The sequence below is a fragment of the Vidua chalybeata genome, chromosome 32, assembly GCF_026979565.1.
Source record: "Vidua chalybeata isolate OUT-0048 chromosome 32, bVidCha1 merged haplotype, whole genome shotgun sequence".
NCBI lineage: Eukaryota > Metazoa > Chordata > Aves > Passeriformes > Viduidae > Vidua > Vidua chalybeata.
The window spans coordinates 237,979-262,528 of record NC_071561.1 but is presented as its reverse complement, the minus strand read 5'-3'; the positions used below and the strand labels follow the sequence as shown (position 1 = coordinate 262,528).

At 60.2% G+C, this 24,550-nt stretch overlaps 1 protein-coding gene across 1 annotated transcript; it reads right to left on the bottom strand.

Moving 5' to 3' along the window:
- On the bottom strand, window positions 1–22,706 carry AHNAK (AHNAK nucleoprotein). The gene is given in 7 exon segments (XM_053968055.1): window positions 1–71; window positions 1,635–15,579; window positions 15,581–17,319; window positions 18,084–18,271; window positions 18,585–18,738; window positions 19,133–19,224; window positions 22,638–22,706. Coding segments are annotated over 5 exon segments (16,092 nt in total). The 5' UTR covers window positions 19,133–19,224; window positions 22,638–22,706; the 3' UTR covers window positions 1–5.
- Between the last annotated feature and the right edge of the window lie 1,844 nt (window positions 22,707–24,550).

The window sequence follows — 24,550 nt, the reverse complement described above, 5'->3', positions numbered from 1 at the left end:
CGCGGTTAATAAACGATTTTTATTTGCGATTTCCACCCTGGTTCTTCTCCCGTTAATTCGCCGTTAAAGTGCTGCAAAGGGAACAGGTTTCCATTTTTGGTTGGTTTTGTTGTTTTTTTTTTTTTTTTTTTATATATATATTTTTAAAATTTATTTATTTAAATTTTATTTAAACTTTCCCCGCCCCCCCCCCCCCAAAAAAAAAATCCTCATAAACAAAACTTTTTTTATCCCGGGACGCCTGACGCACCTTTCGACTTTGGGGCTAAACAAGACAGAAACGGGCGCTTTTATCAAATTATAATACAAAGACTGTAACAAAAGCAACAAAAAAACTGCCATAAAACAGCTAAAAAAATGAAAATAAAGCTGCAGGGAAAACCTCGGGAGTGGCTCTGGGCTGGCTCCGTCCTCCCTGGAGTCATTCGAGCTCCGGGTCTTGTGCCACGGATTCAATTTCCCGTCTCCGGTCCAGAGGTCAGAGTTGTGTTTTTCGGTTTGTTTTTATTCATAAATCCACTTTTTCGGTTTATTTCTATTAAGGAACCCGTGGGTTCGGTTTGTTTTTATTAGTAAATCCATGATTTGGGTTTATTTTAGTAATAAATTCATGGTTTTGGTTTATTTTATTAATAAATCCATTTCTTTTTTAGTTTATTCTGCTCAATAAATCCATATTTTTTGGTTTATTTCTTTGGATAAATCCATTTAATTTTATTTTGTAATACATCTCATTTTCTTTGGTTTATTTTCTCAACAGATACAATTTTGTCTCTGTTAATTCTTTTATTTACTGTATTTTTATCTTCATTTCTTTAATAAATCTTTTTTTAGTGGATCCACATTTTTACTTTGGGTCTTTTTTTAGTAATTCCATTTCATTTGGTTTATTTTTTTTATGTAAATCCACATTTTTGCATTGTTTTTCTAACATATCCCATGGTTTTGGTTAGGTTTTTTTAAATAAATCCACAGGTTTGGTTGGTTTTTTAAATAAAAAAAATCCACAGCTTTGGTTTCATTTCTTTCACAAACCAAAAAGCCAAAAATTGAATAAATCCATTGACCCAAGAGAACCTTCAGCCCCGCAAAAAAAAAAAAAAAAAAAAAAAAAAAAAGGTCAAAAAAAAAAAAAAATGGAGGGAAAAAAAAAAAACGACCAAAAAAAAAAAAAAGACAAAAAAAAAATTTCATTTCCACAAACCAAACACTGAAAATATTTTGTGGGGGAGGGAGGAGGGAGGAAAAAAACAGGGGACGAAATAAACCCCAATAAAAATATATTAAAAAAAAAAAAAAAAAAAAAAAAAAAAAAAAAAAAAAAAAAAAAGATGAATTGGGAGAGGGAAGAAGTGAAGCTCTTGGCACAGGGGGGACCCCAAAATCCGGGGGGGGGGACCCCCAGCCCCTCCCCCCCTCTGTACACGTGGGGGTCCCTCTGTCCCGGCCTATGTACAACCCCCCGGGGGTCGCCCCTCGTCCCCCCGGGGTCACTCCTTGCGCTTGGCCACCGCCAGCTCCAGGCCGGGCACGCGGAGCCCGGCGCGGGCGACGCCCTCGGAGGACGAGGACGAGGACAGGCGGGACTGGGGGGACCCCGGCGCCCGCCCCCCGTCCTCGTCGCCGGCCGTCACCTCGTAGCAGCCCTTGGCCTTGGAGCCGATGCCCCCGAAGGTCCCGAATTTGCTCTTGGGCTGCCTGGCGGCGTCCGGCTCGGCCGAGTGGTCATCGCTGAAGGACGACGAGCGCGGCCGCGGTTTCTTGCTGCGGAACAGCGAGAACTTGGCCTTGGCCGCCGGCGCCTCGGCCTCCGGCTCGCCCTCGGCCGGGCCCAGGCTGGCCTTGGAGCTCTTGAGGTCGCCCTTGGAGCCGGACACCGAGCCCGACGCCTCGGGGCAGCCCGGGGCGCCGCCGCCACCCCGCCCCTTCTGCTTGGAGAAGTTGAATTTGGGCATCTTGAGCTTGGATTTCTTCAGCCTCGCCTCGGCCTCATCCGGCTCCGGCTCGGCCGCGTCGGCGCCGGGGAAGTCGACGTCCACCCCGACCTCGCGGCCCTTGGCCTCGGGCTCGGAGAAGATGAATTTCGGCATCCGCAGCTTGGGGAAGGACACTTTGACCTGGCCGCCCTCGGCGCCCACCTTGGGGCCGGAGGCCTGGAAGGTTCCGGAAGCGGCGCTGACCAACGGCGGCGTCACCTCGGCCCCGCCTTTGACCTTCGGCCCTTTCACGTTGACGTTCAATCCCAAGCCGGACACTTCCAGGGCCGGAGCCTCCAGGTGGACGCCCACCCCTCCATGAGGGGCTTCCACGCTGACCTTTGACCCTTTGATGTCACCGGCCACGTCCACGTTTGGTCCTTTCAGCCTCAGGTCAACGTCCGGCGCAGAGAATTTCGGCCCTTTCAGTTCCACCTCGGGACCTTCCAGCCCCAGACCGGAGCCCTTCAGCCCCGCCTTGACCTGGGGCCCCTCCAGAGTGACCCCCGCGTCCCCTCCGTCCACGCCGGGGCTGGAGATGCTGAACTGGGGCAGCTTCAGGGACGGCAGCTTGATGGTGCCCCCCAAAATTTCGAAGCCGGAGTCATCTGCCGACGCCTGGGGGAATTTGACGCCGACGTCTCCTTTCAACTTTGGTCCTTTCGCGTTGACATCCAAATCCGGGGCGGAGACGTCCAGCGAGGGCCCCCTGAGGTCCAGGGCGGCCCCCGGGGACTGGACGGAGCAGGGGACGCCCCCCGTGACCTCCAGCGTCGGGGACTTGACCGTGGGCAGCTTCACCTTCCCCCCCAGGCCGCCGAGGTCCAGGCCGGGCGTGTCCAGGGCGACGCTGGGCCCTTCCACGGAGCCCGAAATGTCCAAATCTCCCTTTAATTTTGGTCCTTTCAGGTTCCCCTCCAACTCGGGGCTGGAGATTTGGGGCCCTTTGAGCTTCACGTCCACGTCCGAGCTCACGTCCGGCATTTCCAGCCCCAAACCCATTTTCCCCCCCTTGGGCCATCCCAGGTTCACCTCGGGACCTTCCAGTTGTGCTCTGGCAACGCCAGCTTCACCTTTTATTTTTGGTCCTTTCACGCTGAGATCGACATCTGGCGCCGCGGCCGAGGGGAGGGTGACGTCGATCCCGGGGCCCTTCAGGTCCCCCCCGATTTTCACATCCCCCACGCCCACCTGGAGCCCGGGGAGTTTGAATTTTGGGCTTTTCAGGTTCACGTCAGGACCTTCAACATCCGCGTTGAGGCTCGGGCCCTTGAGGTCGCCCTTGACCTCCAGATCGCCCTCGACCTTCGGGACCCCCACCGAGGCCTCCCCGCGGAATTTGTGCGATTTGAGGTCGAATTCGACGTCCGGGAAGGAGATCTTCCCAAACATGGGTTTCTTGCCTTTGGGGGACTTCATGGCGGCGCTGCCCCCGACGGTGACGTCGGGGCCGGCGACGTTGAGCTCCGCGTCCAGCTCGGCCCCCGCCGCATTCACGTCGAACGCCCCCTTCTTCCCCTTCACTTTGGGGCCGCTCATGTGGATTTTGGGCATCTTGAACTTGCTCTTCTTCCCCTTGGTGGACAGGTGGGCCTCAGGTGACTCCACGTTCAGCTCCGCCTCAGGTAAATCCACCTCCGCCTTGGGGCTCTTCATTCCAAACCCAAATTTGGACTTTTTGAACTTGGGAACTTTGATGTTGGCTTCTGGGACCTCGACGCTCAGGTCAGGACATTCAACATCAACGTCGGGGCCTTTGACCCCCAATTCTGGGCCTTTGAGCTCGACCTCGGGGCCTTTCAGGTGACCTTCCACCTTTGGGGTGGAAATATCAAAGCCGCCCTTGGTTTTGTGGCCTTTCAAGTTCAAGTCTATCTCGGGCATGGAGATTTTGGGGACATTCACGTGCATTTCGGGCATTTTCAGTTTAGGACCTTTCACTTTGCCCTCCAGACCTTCAACGTTGACCTCCGGCAGGCTGAGATCAACCTTGGGGCCAGATAGATCCACCTCGGCCTTCGGCAAGTTCACGTCCACGTCAGGACCTTCGCCCTTAAAGCCAAATTTGGGCAATTTCATTTTGGGCAGTTTCACTTTTCCCTCCAGACCATCAACGTCGACCGCCGGGCCCTCGATGTCGACTTTGGGGCCTTTGATGTCGACCTCGGGCCCCTTCAGACCCCCCTCAAGCTTGGGGCCATGCAGGTCAGCGTCACCTTTGACCTTCAGGCCCTTCAGGTTCAAGTCGATGTCGGGCATGGAGATCTGGGGGGTCTTGACGTGAATCTCGGGCATCTTGACCGTGGGCCCTTCCAGGGTCACATCTGGCGCATGAATGTCCAATTTGGGGCCCTTGAGGTCGACATCTGGGCACTGCAGGTTCCCCTCCAGCTTTGGGACAGAGACATCGATGTCCCCCTTGACCTTGGGGCCCTTCAGGTTGAAGTCGACGTCGGGCATGGAGATCTTGGGGGCCTTGATGTTCATCTCGGGCATCTTGAACTTGGGCCCTTTGATCTTCCCCTCGGGGCCCTCAATGTCCACACTCGGCATCTCCACGTCCACCTTGGGGCCAGACACATCCAGGTCTCCTTTCGGGAGGTTCACGTCCACCTCGGGGCCTTCTCCCTTCAGCCCAAATTTGGGCATCTTGAACTTGGGCATCTTGAATTTTCCTTCTGGGCCGTGAATGTCCACATCGGGTGCCTCAACGTCCACTTTGGGGCCCTTGATGTCCAGTTCAGGACCCTTCAGGTCACCTTCCAGTTTAGGGACAGAGACATCGATGTCCCCCTTGACCTTGGGGCCCTTCAGGCTGAAATCGACGTCGGGCATGGAGATCTTGGGGGCCTTGATGTGCATCTCGGGCATCTTGAACTTGGGGCCTTTGATCTTCCCCTCGGGACCTTCCAGCTCAACATCGGGGAGGTTGACATCGACTTTGGGGCCCTTGATGTCAATTTCGGGGCCTTTCAGGTCACCTTCGACCTTTGGAAGGGAGACATCAACATCCCCCTTCAGCTTGGGGCCTTTCAGGTTGAGGTCGATGTCAGGCATGGAGATCTTGGGGGCCTTGATGTGCATCTCGGGCATGGAAAATTTGGGACCTTTGGCTTTCCCATCCACGCTCAGCTCCGGAGCCTCCACGTCCACGCTGGGGCCTGAAATGGACACGTCACCCTTGGGGAGGGTCAGCTCCGTGTCCACCCCGTCCCCTTTGAACCCAGGCATGGAGAATTTGGGCATCTTGAACTTGGGCAGTTTGAATTTGCCCTCGGGGCTGTCGATGGTGACGTCGGGAGCGGAGATGTTGACCTCAGGACCTTTCAGCTCTCCTTCCACACTGGGCAGGGACACATCCACGTCACCTTTGACCTTGGGGCCCTTCAGGTTCAGGTCAAGGTCGGGCATGGAGATCTTGGGGGCTTTGATGTGCATCTCGGGCATCTTGAACTTGGGGCCCTTCACCTTCCCCTCTGGGAGATCAATGTCCACTTCTGGACCTTCAATGTCCACCTTGGGACCACTCACATCCAGGTTTCCTGTCGGGAGGTTCACGTCCACCTCGGGACCTTCTGCCTTGACCCCGGGCATCCCAAATTTGGGCATCTTGAACTTGGGGAATTTTATTTTTCCTTCTGGGCCATGAATGTCCACATCGGGCACATCAATGTCCATTTTGGGTCCTTTGATGTCCAGTTCAGGCCCCTTCAGGTCACCCTCCAGCTTTGGGACAGAGACATCGATGTCCCCCTTGACCTTGGGGCCCTTGAGGCTGAAATCGACATCAGGCATGGAGATCTTGGGGGCCTTGATGTGCATCTCGGGCATCTTGAACTTGGGACCTTTGATCTTCCCCTCGGGTCCTTCCAGCTCAACGCTGGGGAGATCAACATCGACTTTGGGGCCTTTGATGTCCAGTTCAGGGCCTTTCAGATCCCCTTCCACTTTGGGAAGAGAAACATCAATGTCCCCCTTCAATTTGGGGCCCTTCAGGTTCAGGTCAAGATCGGGCATGGAGATCTTGGGGGCCTTAAAGTGCATCTCAGGCATCTTGAACTTGGGGCCCTTCACCTTCCCCTCTGGCAGCTCCACGTCCACCTCTGGACCTTCAATGTCCACCTTGGGGCCGGACACATCCAGGTTTCCTGTCGGGAGGTTCACGTCCACCTCGGGACCTTCTGCCTTGACCCCGGGCATCCCAAATTTGGGCATCTTGAACTTGGGCATCTTGAATTTCCCCTCAGGGCCATGAATGTCCACATCTGGCACATCAACGTCCACTTTGGGGCCCTTGATGTCAATTTCGGGGCCCTTCAGGTCACCCTCCAGCTTTGGAAGGGACACGTCCACGTCCCCCTTGACCTTGGGGCCCTTCAGGTTGAAGTCGACGTCGGGCATGGAGATCTTGGGGGCCTTGATGTGCATCTCGGGCATCTTGAACTTGGGGCCTTTGATCTTCCCCTCGGGTCCTTCCAGCTCAACATCGGGGAGGTTGACATCGACTTTTGGGCCTTTGATGTCAATTTCAGGACCCTTCAGGTCTCCCTCCACTTTGGGAAGGGAAACGTCAACGTCCCCCTTCACTTTGGGGCCCTTCAGGTTCAGGTCAATGTCGGGCATGGAGATCTTGGGGGTCTTAAAATGCATCTCGGGCATCTTGAACTTGGGGCCTTTGATCTTCCCCTCAGGCCCTTCCAGGTCAACATCAGGAAGGTCAGCATCAACTTTGGGGCCTTTGATGTCAATGTCTGGGCCCTTCAGGTCCCCGTCCAGCTTGGGGACAGACACATCAACATCTCCCTTTAATTTGGGGCCCTTCAGGTTCAGGTCGAAGTCGGGCATGGAGATCTTGGGGGCCTTGATGTGCATCTCGGGCATCTTGAACTTGGGGCCTTTGATCTTCCCATCAGGGCCCTCAACTTGGACATCTGGGACAGAAACATCGAATTCGGGGCCTTTCACATCCACCTTCGGCCCTTTCAGATCTCCTTCCACGCTTGGCAGTGACACGTCCACATCTCCTTTCACTTTGGGGCCCTTCAAGTTGAGATCGAAGTCAGGCATGGAGATCTTGGGGGCCTTGAAGTGCATCTCGGGCATCTTGAACTTGGGGCCCTTCACCTTCCCCTCAGGACCTTCCAGCTCAACATCAGGGAGGTCGACATCGACACTGGGGCCTTTGATGTCCAGTTCGGGGCACTTCAGATCCCCTTCCACTTTGGGAAGGGAAACATCAACGTCCCCCTTCAATTTGGGGCCCTTCAGGTTGAGGTCGATGTCAGGCACGGAGATCTTGGGCGTCTTAAAATGCATCTCGGGCATCTTGAACTTGGGGCCCTTCACCTTCCCCTCTGGCAGCTCCACGTCCACCTCTGGACCTTCAATGTCCACCTTGGGGCCACTCACATCCAGGTTTCCTGTCGGGAGGTTCACGTCCACCTCGGGACCTTCTGCCTTGACCCCGGGCATCCCAAATTTGGGCATCTTGAACTTGGGCATCTTGAATTTCCCCTCAGGGCCATGAATGTCCACATCTGGCACATCAACGTCCACTTTGGGGCCATGAATGTCAATTTCGGGGCCCTTCAGGTCACCCTCCAGCTTTGGAGCAGACACATCGATGTCCCCCTTCAATTTGGGGCCTTTGAGGTTGAAGTCAACGTCGGGCATGGAGATCTTGGGGGCCTTGATGTGCATCTCGGGCATCTTGAACTTGGGGCCTTTGATCTTCCCCTCTGGCCCTTCAACGTCCACCTCTGGACCTTCAATGTCCACCTTGGGGCCTTTGACATCCACGTCCGGCAAGCTCAGGTCCCCTTCAATTTTTGGTGCAGACAGATCGACGTCCACCCCACCTTTGACCTTGGGGCCTTTCAGGTTGAGGTCCAAGTCCGGCATGGAGAGATTGGGAGCTTTGATGTTCATCTCAGGCATTTTGAATTTGGGGCCTTTGATTTTCCCTTTCGGACCTTCAACGTCGATGTCGGGAACTTCCACGTCCACCTTGGGTCCTTTCAGGTCCACCTGGGGCAGGGACACGTCCACGTCCCCCTTGACCTTGGGGCCCTTCAGGTTGAGGTCGATGTCGGGCATGGAGATCTTGGGGGCCTTGATGTGCATCTCGGGCATCTTAAACTTGGGGCCTTTGATCTTCCCCTCCGGCCCCTCAATGTCCACTTCTGGACCTTCAATGTCCACTTTAGGACCGGACACGTCCAGTTCTCCTCCTGGCAGGTTCACGTCCACCTCTGGCCCCTCCCCTTTAAACCCAGGAACACCAAATTTGGGCATTTTAAACTTGGGCATTTTGATTTTCCCCTCGGGGCCGTGAACGTCCACGTCAGGGGCCTCGATGTTGACCTTGGGGCCCTTGATGTCCACCTCAGGTCCTTTCAGCTCCCCTTCCACTTTGGGGGTGGACAGGTCAAACTCCCCTTTCATTTTGTGCCCCTTCAGGTTCAGCTCCACGTCCGGCATCGAGACTTTGGGTGAAGAAATGTTCAGAAAAGGCATTTTGAATTTGGAGCCTTTGGATTTTCCCTGGATGTCCAAATCCGGAGCCTGGACCTCGACCTTGGGGCCGGACAGTTCCACCTCAGGTTTTTTAAGCTTCACATCCACCTCGGGGCTTTGAACCTTTGGGCCAGAAAAGCCAAACTTGGGAAGTTTAAACCTGGATTTTTTAGCTTTTCCTTCGAGGTCAACCTTTGGCCCCTCCAGCTCAAGCTCTGGCCCCTTGACGTCCAGTTTGGCGCCTTTCAGCTCGCCCTCGACCTTGGGAAGAGAAGCATCGAGGTCACCTTTCAGTTTGGGGCCTTTCAGGTTCAGGTCGATGTCGGGCATGGAGATCTTGGGGACGTTGAACTGCAGCTCCGGCTTCTTGAACTTGGGGCCCTTCAGTTTCCCTTCAGGGCCTTCAATGTCCAGGTCGGGGACAGAAACGTCGACCTTTGGACCCGAAAGGTTGACCTCGGCCTCAGGGAGGTTCACGTCCACCTCGGGGCCTTCCACTTTCGGCCCAGAAAAGCCAAATTTGGGCATCTTGAATTTGGGCATTTTAATTTTCCCTTCTGGGCCGTGAATGTCGATGTCGGGTGCCTCAATGTCCACTTTGGGGCCCTTGATGTCCAGTTCAGGACCCTTCAGGTCACCCTCCAGCTTAGGGACAGAGACATCAACATCACCCTTGACCTTGGGGCCCTTCAGGCTGAAGTCGACATCGGGCATGGAGATCTTGGGGGCCTTGATGTGCATCTCGGGCATCTTGAACTTGGGGCCTTTGATCTTCCCCTCGGGACCTTCCAGCTCAACATCGGGGAGATCAACATCGACTTTGGGGCCTTTGATGTCAATTTCGGGGCCTTTCAGGTCACCTTCAAGCTTTGGAAGGGAGACATCAACATCCCCCTTCAGCTTGGGGCCCTTCAGGTTGAAGTCAACATCAGGCATGGAGATCTTGGGGGCCTTGATGTGCATCTCGGGCATCTTGAACTTGGGGCCCTTCACCTTCCCCTCTGGCAGCTCCACGTCCACCTCTGGACCTTCAATGTCCACCTTGGGACCACTCACATCCAGGTTTCCTGTCGGGACGTTCACATCCACCTCGGGACCTTCTGCCTTGACCCCGGGCATCCCAAATTTGGGCATCTTAAACTTGGGGAATTTTATTTTTCCTTCTGGGCCATGAATGTCCACATCGGGCACATCAATGTCCACTTTGGGGCCCTTGATGTCCAGTTCAGGACCCTTCAGGTCACCTTCCAGTTTAGGGACAGAGACATCGATGTCCCCCTTGACCTTGGGGCCCTTGAGGCTGAAATCTACGTCGGGCATGGAGATCTTGGGGGCCTTGATGTGCATCTCGGGCATCTTGAACTTGGGGCCTTTGATCTTCCCCTCGGGTCCTTCCAGCTCAACGCTGGGGAGATCAACATCGACTTTGGGGCCTTTGATGTCGATGTCTGGGGCTTTCATGTCAGCCTCCAGTTTGGGGACTGAGACATCAACGTCCCCCTTCAGTTTGGGGCCTTTGAGGTTGAAGTCGATGTCGGGCATGGAGATCTTGGGGGCCTTGATGTGCATCTCGGGCATCTTGAACTTGGGGCCCTTCACCTTCCCCTCTGGCAGCTCCATGTCCACCTCTGGACCTTCAATGTCCACCTTGGGGCCGGACACATCCAGGTTTCCTGTCGGGAGGTTCACGTCCACCTCGGGACCTTCTGCCTTGACCCCGGGCATCCCAAATTTGGGCATCTTAAACTTGGGCATCTTGAATTTTCCCTCAGGGCCATGAATGTCCACATCTGGCACATCAACGTCCACTTTGGGGCCCTTGATGTCAATTTCGGGGCCCTTCAGGTCACCCTCCAGCTTTGGAAGAGACACGTCCACGTCCCCCTTGACCTTGGGGCCCTTCAGGTTGAAGTCGACGTCGGGCATGGAGATCTTGGGGGCCTTGATGTGCATCTCGGGCATCTTGAACTTGGGGCCTTTGATCTTCCCCTCGGGTCCTTCCAGCTCAACATCGGGGAGGTCAACATCGACTTTGGGGCCTTTAATGTCCAGTTCAGGGCACTTCAGGTCCCCTTCCACTTTTGGAAGAGAAACATCAACATCTCCCTTGACCTTGGGACCTTTCAGGTTGAGGTCGATGTCAGGCATGGAGATCTTGGGGGTCTTAAAATGCATCTCAGGCATCTTGAACTTGGGACCTTTGATCTTCCCCTCGGGGCCCTCAATGTCCACACTCGGCATCTCCACGTCCACCTTGGGGCCAGACACATCCAGGTCTCCTTTTGGGAGGTTCACGTCCACCTCGGGGCCTTCTCCCTTCAGCCCAAATTTGGGCATCTTGAACTTGGGCATCTTGAATTTTCCTTCTGGGCCGTGAATGTCCACGTCGGGTGCCTCAATGTCCATTTTGGGGCCTTTGATGTCCAGTTCAGGACCCTTCAGGTCACCCTCCAGCTTTGGGACAGAGACATCGATGTCCCCCTTGACCTTGGGGCCCTTGAGGCTGAAATCGACATCAGGCATGGAGATCTTGGGGGCCTTGATGTGCATCTCGGGCATCTTGAACTTGGGACCTTTGATCTTCCCCTCGGGACACTCTAGCTCAACATTGGGGAGATCAACATCGACTTTGGGGCCTTTGATGTTGATGTCTGGGGCTTTCAGGTCTCCCTCCAGCTTTGGAGCAAACACATCGACGTCCCCCTTCACTTTGGGGCCCTTCAGGTTGAGGTCGATGTCGGGCATGGAGATCTTGGGGGCCTTGAAGTGCATCTCGGGCATCTTGAACTTGGGGCCCTTCAGTTTCCCCTCAGGACACTCCAGATCAACATCAGGAAGGTCAACATCGACTTTGGGGCCTTTGATGTCAATTTCTGGCCCCTTCAGGTCCCCTTCCAGTTTTGGAGCAGACACATCGACGTCCCCCTTCACTTTGGGGCCCTTCAGGTTGAGATCGAAGTCGGGCATGGAGATCTTGGGGGCCTTGATGTGCATCTCGGGCATCTTGAACTTGGGGCCTTTGATCTTCCCCTCCGGACATTCCAGCTCCACGTCGGGCACCTCTACATCCACCTTTGGACCTTCCAGTGACACCTCCGGCCCTTTCAGGTCCCCTTCGAGCTTTGGCACGGACACATCGACGTCACCTTTGACCTTGGGGCCCTTCAGGTTGAGGTCAAAGTCGGGCATGGAGATCTTGGGGGCCTTGAAGTGCATCTCGGGCATCTTGAACTTGGGGCCCTTCACCTTCCCCTCGGGGAGATCAATGTCCACGTCAGGAGCTTCGATGTCCAATTTAGGACCTTTGATGTCCACGTCTGGGCCCTTCAGGTCACCTTCCAGTTTAGGGGCAGAAATGTCCACATCCCCCTTCAGTTTTGGGCCTTTGAGGTTCAGGTCGATGTCGGGCATGGAGATCTTGGGGGTTTTGAAGTGCATCTCGGGCATCTTGAACTTGGGGCCCTTCAGCTTCGCTTCAGGACACTCCAGTTCGACGTCGGGGAGGTCGACATTGACTCTGGGGCCTTTGATGTCAACATCTGGGGCCTTCAAATCTCCCTCAATTTTTGGGACGGACACATCCACGTCTCCTTTCACTTTGGGGCCTTTGAGGTTCAGATCAAAGTCGGGCATGGAGATCTTGGGGGCCTTGAAGTGCATCTCGGGCATCTTGAACTTGGGGCCTTTGATCTTCCCCTCGGGGCCCTCCAGTTCAATGTCGGGGACATCCACGTCCACTTTGGGTCCTTTCAACTCCAGATCCGGCACTTTCACGTCACCTTCTATTTTTGGGGCAGACACGTCCACTTCTCCCTTCACTTTGGGACCTTTCAGGTTCAGGTCGACATCAGGCAGAGAAAATTTCGGCGCCTTGATGTTCATCTCCGGCATCTTGAATTTGGGTACCTTCCACTTCCCCTCGGGACCTTCAACATCCACGTCAGGAACATCCACATCCAACTTCGGACCTTTAATGTTCACCTCCGGACCTTTCAGGTCGCCCTCCAATTTGGGGACGGAGACATCCACACCCCCCTTGACTTTGGGGCCCTTCAGGTTTAGGTCGATGTCGGGCATGGAGATCTTGGGGGCCTTGATGTTCATCTCGGGCATCTTGAACTTGGGCCCTTTGATCTTCCCCTCGGGGCCCTCAATGTCCACACTCAGCATCTCCACGTCCACCTTGGGGCCAGACACATCCAGGTCTCCTTTCGGGAGGTTCACGTCCACCTCGGGGCCTTCTCCCTTCAGCCCAAATTTGGGCATCTTGAACTTGGGCATCTTGAATTTTCCTTCTGGGCCGTGAATGTCCACATCGGGTGCCTCAATGTCCACTTTGGGGCCCTTGATGTCCAGTTCAGGACCCTTCAGGTCACCCTCCAGCTTAGGGACAGAGACATCAACATCACCCTTGACCTTGGGGCCCTTCAGGCTGAAGTCGACGTCGGGCATGGAGATCTTGGGGGCCTTGATGTGCATCTCGGGCATCTTGAACTTGGGGCCTTTGATCTTCCCCTCGGGACCTTCCAGTTCAACGTCGGGGAGATCAACATCGACTTTGGGGCCTTTGATGTCAATTTCGGGACCCTTCATGTCCCCTTCTACTTTGGGAAGGGAAACGTCAACGTCCCCCTTCACTTTGGGGCCCTTCAGGTTGAGGTCAATGTCAGGCATGGAGATCTTGGGGGCTTTGATGTGCATCTCGGGCATCTTGAACTTGGGGCCCTTCACCTTCCCCTCTGGCAGCTCCACGTCCACCTCTGGACCTTCAATGTCCACCTTGGGGCCACTCACATCCAGGTTTCCTGTCGGGAGGTTCACGTCCACCTCGGGACCTTCTGCCTTGACCCCGGGCATCCCAAATTTGGGCATCTTGAACTTGGGCATCTTGAATTTTCCCTCAGGGCCGTGAATGTCCACATCAGGTGCCTCAATGTCCACTTTGGGGCCCTTGAGGTCAATTTCGGGACTTTTCAGGTCACCCTCCAGCTTAGGGACAGAGACATCGACATCTCCCTTCAGTTTCGGACCCTTTAGATTCAAATCGATGTCGGGCATGGAGATCTTGGGGGTCTTGAAGTGCATCTCGGGCATCTTGAGCTTCGGGCCCTTCACCTTCCCCTCTGGGAGATCAACGTCCACCTCTGGACCTTCAATGTCCACCTTGGGGCCACTCACATCCAGGTTTCCTGTCGGGAGGTTCACGTCCACCTCGGGACCTTCTGCCTTGACCCCGGGCATCCCAAATTTGGGCATCTTGAACTTGGGCATCTTGAATTTTCCCTCAGGGCCATGAATGTCCACATCTGGCACATCAACGTCCACTTTGGGGCCCTTGATGTCAATTTCGGGGCCCTTCAGGTCACCCTCCAGCTTTGGAAGGGACACGTCCACATCGCCCTTGACCTTGGGGCTCTTGAGGCTGATGTCCACGTCGGGCATGGAGATCTTCTGGGTCTTGATGTGCATCTCGGGCATCTTGAACTTGGGACCTTTGATCTTCCCCTCAGGACCCTCCAAATCCACGCTGGGCACCTGCACGTCCACTTTCGGCCCCTTAATGTCCACTTCTGGAGCTTTCAATTCCCCTTCCACCTTGGGGAGGGACACGTCCACCTCTCCCTTCACTTTGGGTCCCTTCAGGTTCAGGTCCACGTCCGGCATCGAGATTTTGGGGGATTTGATGTTCAGCTTCGGCATCCGGAATTTGGGACCTTTCCATTTCCCTTCCGCTCCTCCCACGTCCACCTCCGGCCCCTCAATGTCCACCTCCGGCCCAGAGACGTCCACCTCTCCTTTGGGCAGGGCCACGTCCACCTCGGCCCCCTCCAGCTTGGGGCCAGACACGTTGAAATGAGGCAATTTCATTTTGGGCATTTTCAGTTTGGCCTCTGGGCCCTCCAGGTGGACATCCGGGACCTCCACGTCCACCTTCGGCCCCTTGATGTCACCTTCGGCCTTGGGGAGGGACACGTCCACCTCTCCCCTCACTTTGTGTCCCTTCAGGTTCAAATCCACGTCCGGCATCGAGATTTTGGGGGATTTGATGTTGAGTTTCGGCATCTTGAATTTGGGGCCTTTCATCTTCCCTTCTGGACATTCCAAGTCCACCTCGGGCACATCAACATCCAACTTGGGACCTTCCACATCCAACTTGGGACCTTTCACATCAATTTTGGGACTTTCCACATCCACTTTGGGGCCTTTCACGTCAATTTTGGCACCTTCCACGTCCACTTTGGGGCCTTTCACGTCGATTTTCGGGCCCTTCAGCCCAGAAATTCCGGCGTCCCCTTTCAGTTTCGGGGCCTTCAAGCCCAGATCCACGTCTGGCATGGAGAGTTTTGGGGTCTGAACGTTGAGGTCGGGCATTTTGAACTTGAGGCCTTTCCCTTTGACCTCCGGCCCTTCCACGTCCACGCTCGGGACGTCGATGTCCACCTTGGGGGCGGAAATGTCCACTTCCCCCTTCGGGAGCGTCACCTCCAGGTCGGGGCTCTCTCCCTTCACCCCAAATTTGGGCATTTTCAGCTTGGGGAACTTCAGTTTGCCCTCGGGGCCTTGGACGTCCAAATCCGGCGCCTCAACCTCGACTTTGGGGCCTTTGATGTCCAGTCCGGGGGTTTTCAGCTCCCCTTCCAGTTTTGGGGTGGAAACGTCCAAATCTGCCTTGACTTTGGGCCCTTTGAGGTTCAGGTCGATGTCGGGCATGGAGATCTGGGGGGTTTTGATGCTCACCTCAGGCACCTTCATCTTGGGGGCCTTCAGGTCCACGCCGGGGACCTCAACGGCGACGCCGGGACCTGAAACGTCCACTCTGCCCTTGGGAAGGGCCACCTCGAGGTCGGGGCTCTCTCCCTTCACCCCAAATTTGGGCATTTTCAGCTTGGGGAACTTCAGTTTGCCCTCGGGGCCTTGGACATCCAAATCTGGGGCTTCAACCTCCACTTTGGGGCCTTTGATGTCCAGTTCGGGGCCCTTCAAGCCTGGCACGGACACGTCTAGGTCGCCGCTGGCCTTGGCACCGTTCAGGGTCAAGTCAACGTCTGGCACGGAGATTTTGGGGGCCTTGAGGTGCATTTCAGGACCCTTGGATGTCCAAACTCGGCGCCTCAACGTCCACCTTGGGGCCGGACACCTCCACGCCGCCCTTTGGGAGGTTCACGTCCAGCTCTGGACCTTCTGCTTTGACCCCGGGCATCCCAAATTTGGGCATTTTGAACTTGGGCATCTTGAACTTCCCCTCGGGGCCGTGAACGTCCACTTCAGGTGCTTCAATGTCCACTTTGGGGCCCTTGATGTCCACGCTCGGGACGCTGACGTCCACCTTGGGGCCAGAGACGTCCACCCCCCCTTTGGGAAGGGTCACATCGACGCTGGGGGTCTCTCCCTTCACCCCAAATTTGGGCATTTTCAGCTTGGGGAACTTCAGTTTGCACTCGGGCCCCTGGATCTCCATTTCTGGGCTCCCAACCTCGACTTTGGGGCCTTTGATGTCCAGTCCGGGGGTTTTCAGCTCCCCTTCCAGTTTTGGGGCAGAAACATCCAGATTTCCCTTCACTCCGGGCCCTTTGAGGCTCAGGTCGACGTCGGGCGCGGAGATTTGGGGGGTCTTGACGCTCATCTCGGGCATCTTCACCGCGGGGCCTTTGATGTCCACTCCGGGCACCTCCACCCCAATTTGGGGCCCTTTAAGGTCCAGTTCGCCCCCCACCGTCGGCAGGGACACGTCCACTCCTCCCTTCACCCCCTTCATGTCAACGTCCATCCCCACGCCCTTCAGGCCACGCCCTGGCCCGGCCACTTCCACCTCGGGACCCTTCAGGTCCACCTGGAGCCCCTTGGGGCCGAGTCCTTTGAGGTCCCCTTCCCCTCTGGGGCCCTTCAGGTTCAGGTTCACGTCCGACAGCGAAATTTGGGGCGTTTCCACCTTCTTGAAGGTGGGGCCTTTCCATTCTCCTTCCAGGGCCACCTCGGGGACAGCCACGCCCTTGGGGACCTCCGCGGTGGCGCCGTCGCCCTGGGCGGTGAATCTGGGGAAGGTCAAGTGCGGGATTTTGATTTTCCCCTTGGCGCCGTCCGGGGCCGGGACCTCCACGCCGGGGACGTCCAGCGGAGGGGAGGGGACCTTGGTGGCGCCTTTGACCGCCACGTCCACCTGCGGCGCGGGGGCTTTGCCGGACGGGGAGGAAACGCCCGGCACGGGCGAGCAGGTGACGTCCATCCCGGCGCCCACCTGCGGGGCCGCGGCGTCGCCGCCGGCCTGGAACCCGAATTTGGGGATTTTTAATGTCGGGATCTTGATTTTCCCCACATCCACGGGTGGCGAGGAGCCGCCGACCTCTCCCTGCGGACACGGAGCCCCGCCGGTCACGTGGCCCTGCCCGTCCAGCCCCACGGCGTGGAATGACCCGTCCAGCTCTCCAAACTGTCCGTTGGCCTCGATGCGGGGCGACCCCGGGAAGGCACCGGAGCCCTTCCAGCCCGGGAGGGATTTTCCAGTTTCTCCACCAGGAATTTGGCTCTGGGGCTGAAGGTGAAGCCCCTCAGGTGTCCCGGGCAGGTTCCCCGGCCCCGCTCGGACATCGGCACCGGACGTGGTCCCGAGCTCCGGCGTGGGGACGTGGACGTTGAAGTCGGGGCCGCCGATGACGCTGAGGTCGCCGTCGTGGCTGGTGACGTCCACGGTGTAGGCGGTGACCTTGCGGGTGACCGTGATGGTCCTGCTCTGCGTCCCCCCGGCCTCGGCCTCCGGCCCCTCCTCGGACTTGAGCCGCGGTTTGATTTTGGTGGTGTAGATGCGCTGGTACTCCTCGTCATCGCCGCTCTGCGGAGGAGACGGCGCCGGTGAGCGCTGCACGCTGCTTCATCCCCATCCTCATCCTCTTCCCCATTCTCATCCCCATCCCCATCTTCATCCTCTTTCCCATCCCCATCTTCATCCCCATCCTCATCCTCTTCCCCATTCTCATCCCCATCCCCATCTTCATCCCCATCCTCATCCTCTTCCCCATTCTCATCCTCCTCTTCATCCTCTTCCCCATCCCCATCTTCATCCCCATCCTCACCCTCATCTTCATCCTCATCCTCATCCCCATCTTCATCCCCATCCCCATCTTCATCCCCATCCTCATCCTCTTCCCCATTCTCATCCTCATCTTCATCCTCTTCCCCATCCCCATCCCCATCCCCATCCCCATCCCCATCCTCACCCTCATCTTCATCCTCATCCTCATCCTCAATCCTCATCCTCAATCCTCATCCTCATCCTCATCTTCATCCTCATTCCCATCTTCATCCCCATCCTCTTCCCCATCCCCATATTCATCCCCATCCTCTTCCCCCTGCCCATCCTCATCCTCATCCTCAATCCTCATCCTCATCTTCATCCTCATCCCCATCTTCATCCCCATCCTCTTCCCCACCCCCATCCTCATCGTCATCCTCACCCTCACCCTTGTCACCTCCATCTTCATCCTTATCTTCACCCTCATCCCCATTCTCCTCGTCCTCGTCCTCCCCATCCTCCCCCTCACATCACCCCCATCCTTCCTCCCCCTCCTCCTCCTCCTCCTCGCCCCCCCCACTCACCAGCACGACCTCGGGGCTGCCGGGCGCCAAGGCCAGCTGGCCGCAGCTCTGTCCGGCCAGCGGCGAGCGGTCGCCGCGGCGCTGCAGCCGCAGTCCCACCGTGTGGTGGCCCATGGTCTGCAGCAGCTGCGCCACCTCCCCCGACTGCAGGTTGTCGAAGTAGACGGTGGCGCTGACGATCTGATCCCCTGGGGGACAGGGGACGGCCAGGTCAGGGGTTTGGGGGCGGGGGACGCCGGCGGGGACCCCCCCCCCGCCCCCACCGTGAGTGACCGCGGGGTCATCGCCCACGGGCACGGAGGCAGAAGCGCCTGAGGTGCCACCAAAACGGACCAAACAACCCCAAAATTCCCATTTTGAACCCCAAAACTCTCAGGGAAGAACCCCCCTGTCACCACCGTGAGCGACCGTGGGTTCACCGCCCACGGGGACGGAGCCAGAAGCTCCTGAGATGCCACCAGCACGCCCCAGGTGCCCCCAGAGCCCCCCAGGCGTCCCCACCTTCCTTGACGACGCCCATGCGGGCGGCCGGCGAGTTCTGCTGGACGCGCCGCACGAAGACGCCGTCGTCGGTCTGGGCGATGGTGATGCCGTGGGAGCCGCTGCCCTGCCAGTTGGGCAGGAGGATCTCCCGCGTCTCCTCCTCGCGCTCCATCTGCGCCGGGACACGGCCGGGGGTCAGCGGACACGGGCTCAGGGGTCAGCGCGGGGCTGGACGTGGGGCTGGGGGTGAGCTCGGGGCTGGACACGGGGCCGGACATGGCCGGAGGGTCAGGGGTAGTGCAGGGCCAGACACGGGGCTGGACACAGGGTCAGGGGGTCAGCGTGGGGCCGGACATAGGGCTGGACATGGCCAGGAGGTCAGGGGGTCAGCACAGGGCTGTGGGGTCAGCGTGGGGCCAGACACGGGGCTGGACACGGGGCGTGGGCTGGGCACGGGGTCAGGGGGTCAGGGTGGGGCTGGACACGGGCTGTGGGGGCAGGGCCCTGGCCGGACACCGGGTGTGAGTCCGGCCAGGGCCGGGAGGGGCCGGAGCGGCCCCGCTGACCTTGGTGGGGTCCCGGTCCCGGCCGGATCCGCCCCAGGAATCCTCGGCCCTCGCTCGGGAACCTCGCGGCGGCTCCGGTGTCACCTCCCAGCCTGGAGGGGACATCGGGGACATGGTGGGACACGGGGACACCCCCCGGGACACCCCCGGGACATCGGGGACATGGTGGGACACGGGGACACCCCCCGGGACACCCCCCGGGACACCCCCGGACATTGGGGACATCACCCCGGGACACCCCCGGGACATTGGGGACACCCCCCGGGACACCCCCGGGACACGGGGACACCCCCCAGGACACCCCCGGGACATGGGGACACCCCCGGGACACCCCTGGGACATTGGGGGACACCGGGAAGCTCAGTCCCTTCCCCCCCGCTTCCCCCCACCGAGACCGTGACCCGGCTCGGGGACACTTTGGCGACACCCCCGCTGTCCCCTGGCCCCGAGGGCCACCGCGTCCCCAAAGGGGCAGCTCGGAGCCCGCGGGATTTTTGGGATTTTTGGGATTTTTGGGATTTGCTGGAATTCTGGAGCTGCGGGGGGAAGGGGAGGGGTCGGGAAGGGCGGGGCAGCGTGGGAATGTCCCCCATCCCCTGTCCCCTGTCCCCTGTCCCCTGTCCCCGAGCCCCCCCTACCCCCAGATCGGCTTCGGAAGTTTTGAGGGAATTCCTCCGTTTTTAGAGAATTTCAGTTTGTTTTTTTTTTTTTTTGTTTTGTTGGTTTTTTTTTTTTTTTGGTTTTTTTCCGTCCTTTCCCTGCTCAAACCCCCCCCCCCAAAAAAAAAAACGAGGAGGGGACCCTGAAAGGGGGCGGGGGGGGGGGGGGAGGTGACAACGCCGGGATTGTCACAGCCCGGACCTCGGAGTGTCCCCCCGGGGGGGGGGGGGGGGCACCTGCGGGGGGGGGGGGTGCCGCCCGCTGCCCCCCCCGGGGTGTCCCCCCCGCCCCGGGGGTGTCCCCAAAAGGGGCAGCCCGGCCTCGGAAGGCTCTGGAAGGCTCCGCTCGGTGGCGGCCAAACTGGTTGGTGACTCAGAGCGGGGCGGGGGGACCGGGGGGGGGACACGGGGGGGGGACCGGGGGTGACTCAGAGCGGCCCCGAGCGCTGGGAGCGGCCCGGCCCCGCGGGCGCTTCCAGGGCCCAGCAATGAGCCCAAAACCGCCTTTTCCAGGAGTTCCCAGCATTTCCCACCGCTCCTCCTCTGCCTTCCCCCCCTGCCCGAGGTCCCCCCGCGGCTCGGGGGGGGCGACACCAACCCCCCCCCCCCCCGGGACACACAGGGGACAGCTCGGTGTCCCCGCAGCAATGCCACCCCCCCGCCGCCGCGCCCGCGCTATTTTTGGGGTGAAAACCACGTGCCCGGTATTTTTAGTGGCCAGTCCCCCCCCCCCCCGACCCCCCCCCCGCCCCCAAAAAGCCGCAGAGGGACGGGGGGGGCGGGGGGGGATGAGATGTCACCCGTGTCACCCCGGCCGCCGCCACCGGGGTCCCCACGGGGGCCACCAGCCCTGGGGGGCGTCGGGGGCACGGGGGGGGCACGGGGGGGGCACGGGGGGTCGCCCCCGGGACCCCCCCCCAATGGGTGCCACCCTCGTCATCCTCATGCGCCACCCCCCCCGCGGGTGTCACCCCCCGCACCCTCCTCATCCTCCCCGAGGGACCCCCGGGAGGTGTCGCCCCCCCCCCCCCCCCGCGACCCCTCCCCCCCGATGTCACCTCCTGCTGTCACTTTGTCACCAGAACCGGGGGTCCCCCAGCCCCTCCCCCACCGCCCCCACCGCCCCCCAACCCCCACCCGGATTTGGGGGCGGGGGCAGGGGAGGGTTGGACCCCCCAAATCCGGGGGTGCCCGGGGGCTGTGACCCCCCCCCGGGCCGGGCGGGGCCGGTGACGCAGGGCCCGGGAGCCTCCCGGGAAACGCCGAATCCCGGAAAACCTTCCCCCAAAAAAAAAAAAAACCGGGAAAAATCGGGGCGAAAAACGGGGGAAAACGGGGCAAAAACGGCAGGACCAGGAGGAGGAGGAGGAGGAGGAGGAGGAGGAGGAGGAGGAGCGGGCGGGGCCCCGCGGCCGGTACCGGTCGGACCGGCTGGAGCGAGAGTCCCGCGGGCGGCGGGGACCGCGCGGCTCCGGGAGGGTCCCGGACCGGTTCCACCGGGTCCTGCCCGGACGCTGCCCGCGGCCACACGCGGTGGCGCCGGGACACTCCGGGGGTGTCCCCGGCCCCGCCCGGGCCCCCTCCCCAAAAACCGCACCCCCCCCCCACCCTCGGGAGCCCCCCCAAAAAGTGCTCAGAGAGGGGGGGGGGGCGGCGCGCAGAGGAACCGCCCCCCACCCCAAATCAAATCTGGGGGTCCCCGAGGGGTCGGGGGGGGGGGTCCTCGCCCCCCGGAGGGGGAGGGGGTGTCCCCAAGGGGGGGGTGGGGGGGGCAGAGGGGGAAGTGGAGCCCGGGAGCGGCCGCGCCCCAAAAACCGCAGCGGGAAGAGGGGGGGGGGTAGGGAAGGGGGGGGGGGATCCCGCGCCCCCTCCCCCCTCTCCAGAACCCCCCTCCCCACCGACCCCTCCCTCGAGGGGGGGGGTTTGGGGTTGGGAATCCCAAAATCAACGCCGCCCCCCCCCCCCCCCCCGCTCCAAAAGCGCCACCCCCGCGCTGAAACCGGCGCTGATGAGCGTTAATTACCGAACCCTCATTAACCGAGCGCCCACGCGCGGCCGCGCCCTCGCGGGATCCCGGGGATCCCCCGCCCCAAAATCGGCACCGGGACCCCCCCACCGGGGTCCCCCCGGTCCGGGCGGGGCCCGGGGTGGGGGGAGGGGGGGGAGCCGCGGCCCCGCCCCCAGCGGGGACTCCCCGGGCGCGGCCGGAGGGGGGGGGGCGGGGGGGGGCCACGCCCTGAGCGCGGCCGGGACGCCCCGGGACCCCCGGGACCCCCGAGACCCGCCCGGGGCTGCCCCGCCCGGCTCGGGAGACCCCCGGGACCCCCCCCGGGAGCTCCCGGAGCGGTCACGGGACACGCGTGGGTTTCCCCACCTCCCCAAACACCGCGGGGTTCGCGGCGCTCCCGGAGCCCCCCGGGATAAACGAACCCCCCCGACCCCCCGGCGGTCCCGGAGCCCCCCCGAGACCCTCAGCGAACCCCCCCTGCACCCCCACGGCGCTCCCGGGACCACCGGAACCCGCCGGGGACACCCCCGAGACCACCGGAACCCCCCGGGACACCCCCGGGACACCCTCGGGACCACCGGGACCAACTCCCGGCGCTCCCGGAGCCCCCCGGGCCCGTCCCGGGACCACCGCGACACCTCCCTGCGGTCCGGGGGCTCCCGGAGCCCCCCGGGACTCCCTCGGACACTTCCCGACCCCCCCCCCGGCAACTCCCGGGACCACCAGAAGCGTCCCGGGACCGTCCCGGGACCCCCGCTCGCCCCTCCCGGAGCCGCCGCCCGTCCCGGCGCTTCCCGGTCCCGTCCCGGTGCCGTCCCGGTCCCGTCCCCGCCGGTACCTGCGCGCTGCGGGCTCAGCTGCCGGGCCGGGCCATGCCCGGTGCCGGGTCCTGGCGGCGGTGCCGGTGCCGGTGCCGGCGGTCCCGGAGCGGCCCCGGCGGGTCCGTGCGGAGTGGCCGCGCCCGGGCGGGTCCCGGCTCTTGTAGGGCGGCGGAGCCTCCCCCGCCCCGCGGGGAGGGCCCGGCCCGGCCCGGCCCCGGGACAGGGAGCGGCCCGGGACAGCCCCGGAGCGGCAGCGGCCGGCGCGGGGCACGGCGAGGGTTCGGCACGGAGCGGGCCCGGGCTGCTCCCGGTTCTGATCCCGGTTCTGGGCCCGGGCTGCTCCCGGTTCTGATCCCGGTTCTGGTCCCAGTTCTGATCCCGGTTCTGGGCACGGTCCGGGGCGGTTCTGGTCCCAGTTCTGATCCCGGTTCTGGGCCCGGTCCGCTCCCGGTTCTGGTCCCAGTTCTGATCCCGGTTCTGGGCCCGGTCTGATCCCGGTTCTGGTCCCGATCCCGGTCCCGATCCCATCCCAGTTCCGAGCCCGGACCCTCTCCCCGGACAGTTCTGATCCCGATCCCAGTCCCGGTTCTGATCCCAGTCCTGGTCCAGTTCTGGTTCTGATCCCGATCCAATTCCGGTTCTGATCCCGCTCCAGTCCCGGTTCTGGTCTCGGTTCCGGTCCCGGTTCTGATCCCAGTCTGGTCCCAATTCTGATCCCGGTTCTGGTCCCAGTTCTGATCCCGGTTCTGATCCCGCTCCAGTCCCGGCTCTGATCCCGATCCAATCCCAGTTCTGATCTCGGTTCCGGTCCCGGTTCCGATCCCGGTCCGGTCCCGGTTCTGTTTTTTTGTCCAATTCCGATCCCGGGATTCCAGTCCTGGTCCTGATCCGATCCCGCTCCCGGTTCCTGACCCGGTCCAACTCCAGCCCCACTCCTGCTCCCGTTCCCGAGCTCATCCCGGTCCTGGTCCGGTTCCTGACCCGGTCCAATCCCGGTTCCGATCCCGGTTCCAGTCCCGGTTCCAGTCCTGGTTCCAGTCCTGGTTCCAGTCCCGGTTCCAGTCCCGGTTCCGGTCCCGGTTCCGGTCCGGGTTCCACTGGACAATCCCGGACCGGGACCCCCCCTCCCCTCCCCCCCAGTCCCGGATTCCCCTCCCCCCTCCCCCAGCCCCCCCAAATTCCCGCCCCTCCCCCCCAGGTGAGTCCCAAGCCCCGCCCCCCCAGGTAACCCCCAAAAGTGACCCCAGACCCCCCCAAAACCCCCGGCCCCCCCAAAAAAATCCCAGAACTGGAACTGGGGGCCCTGGGGGGGCCCTGGGGGGAGTCGGGACCCTCAGGTGCTGCTCCCAGTTTGGCCCAGTCCATACTGGGAGCCGCAATCTTCCCAAAATCTGGGACATTTCCCACCCTTGAACCCCCAAATTCCCCCCAAATTCCCCCAAATTCTCCCAAATTCCCTGAAATCCGCCCAAATTCTCCCAAATTCCCCCCAAATTCCCTGAAATTCTCCCAAAATTTTCTCTAATTCCCCCAAAATTCTCCCAAATTCTCACCAAATTCTCCCAAATTCTCCTAAACTGCCCCAAAATTTTCCCAAAATTCCCCCAAATTCCCCCAAATTCCCCTTCCCGATCCCTCTTTCCCCACCTGCGGTTCTGGGGCTGTTCCCGGTGGGGCCGGGGCTGATTTGGGGACGTTTTGGGGCCGTTTTGGGGTCATTTGGAGCCGTTTTGGGGCTGTTCTGGGGCTGTTTTGGGGCCGTTCCCGGTGGGACCGGGGCCGATCCCGGGCCGGTTCTGGTTCCGTTCCAGGCTGGTACCGGGACCGTGCTGGGGCCGTTCCCGGGGCCCTTTTGGGGCTTTTTTGGGGCCGGTTCTGGGACCATTCCTGGCTGGGATCGGGGCCGATCCCGGGGCTGTTCCCGAGTGGA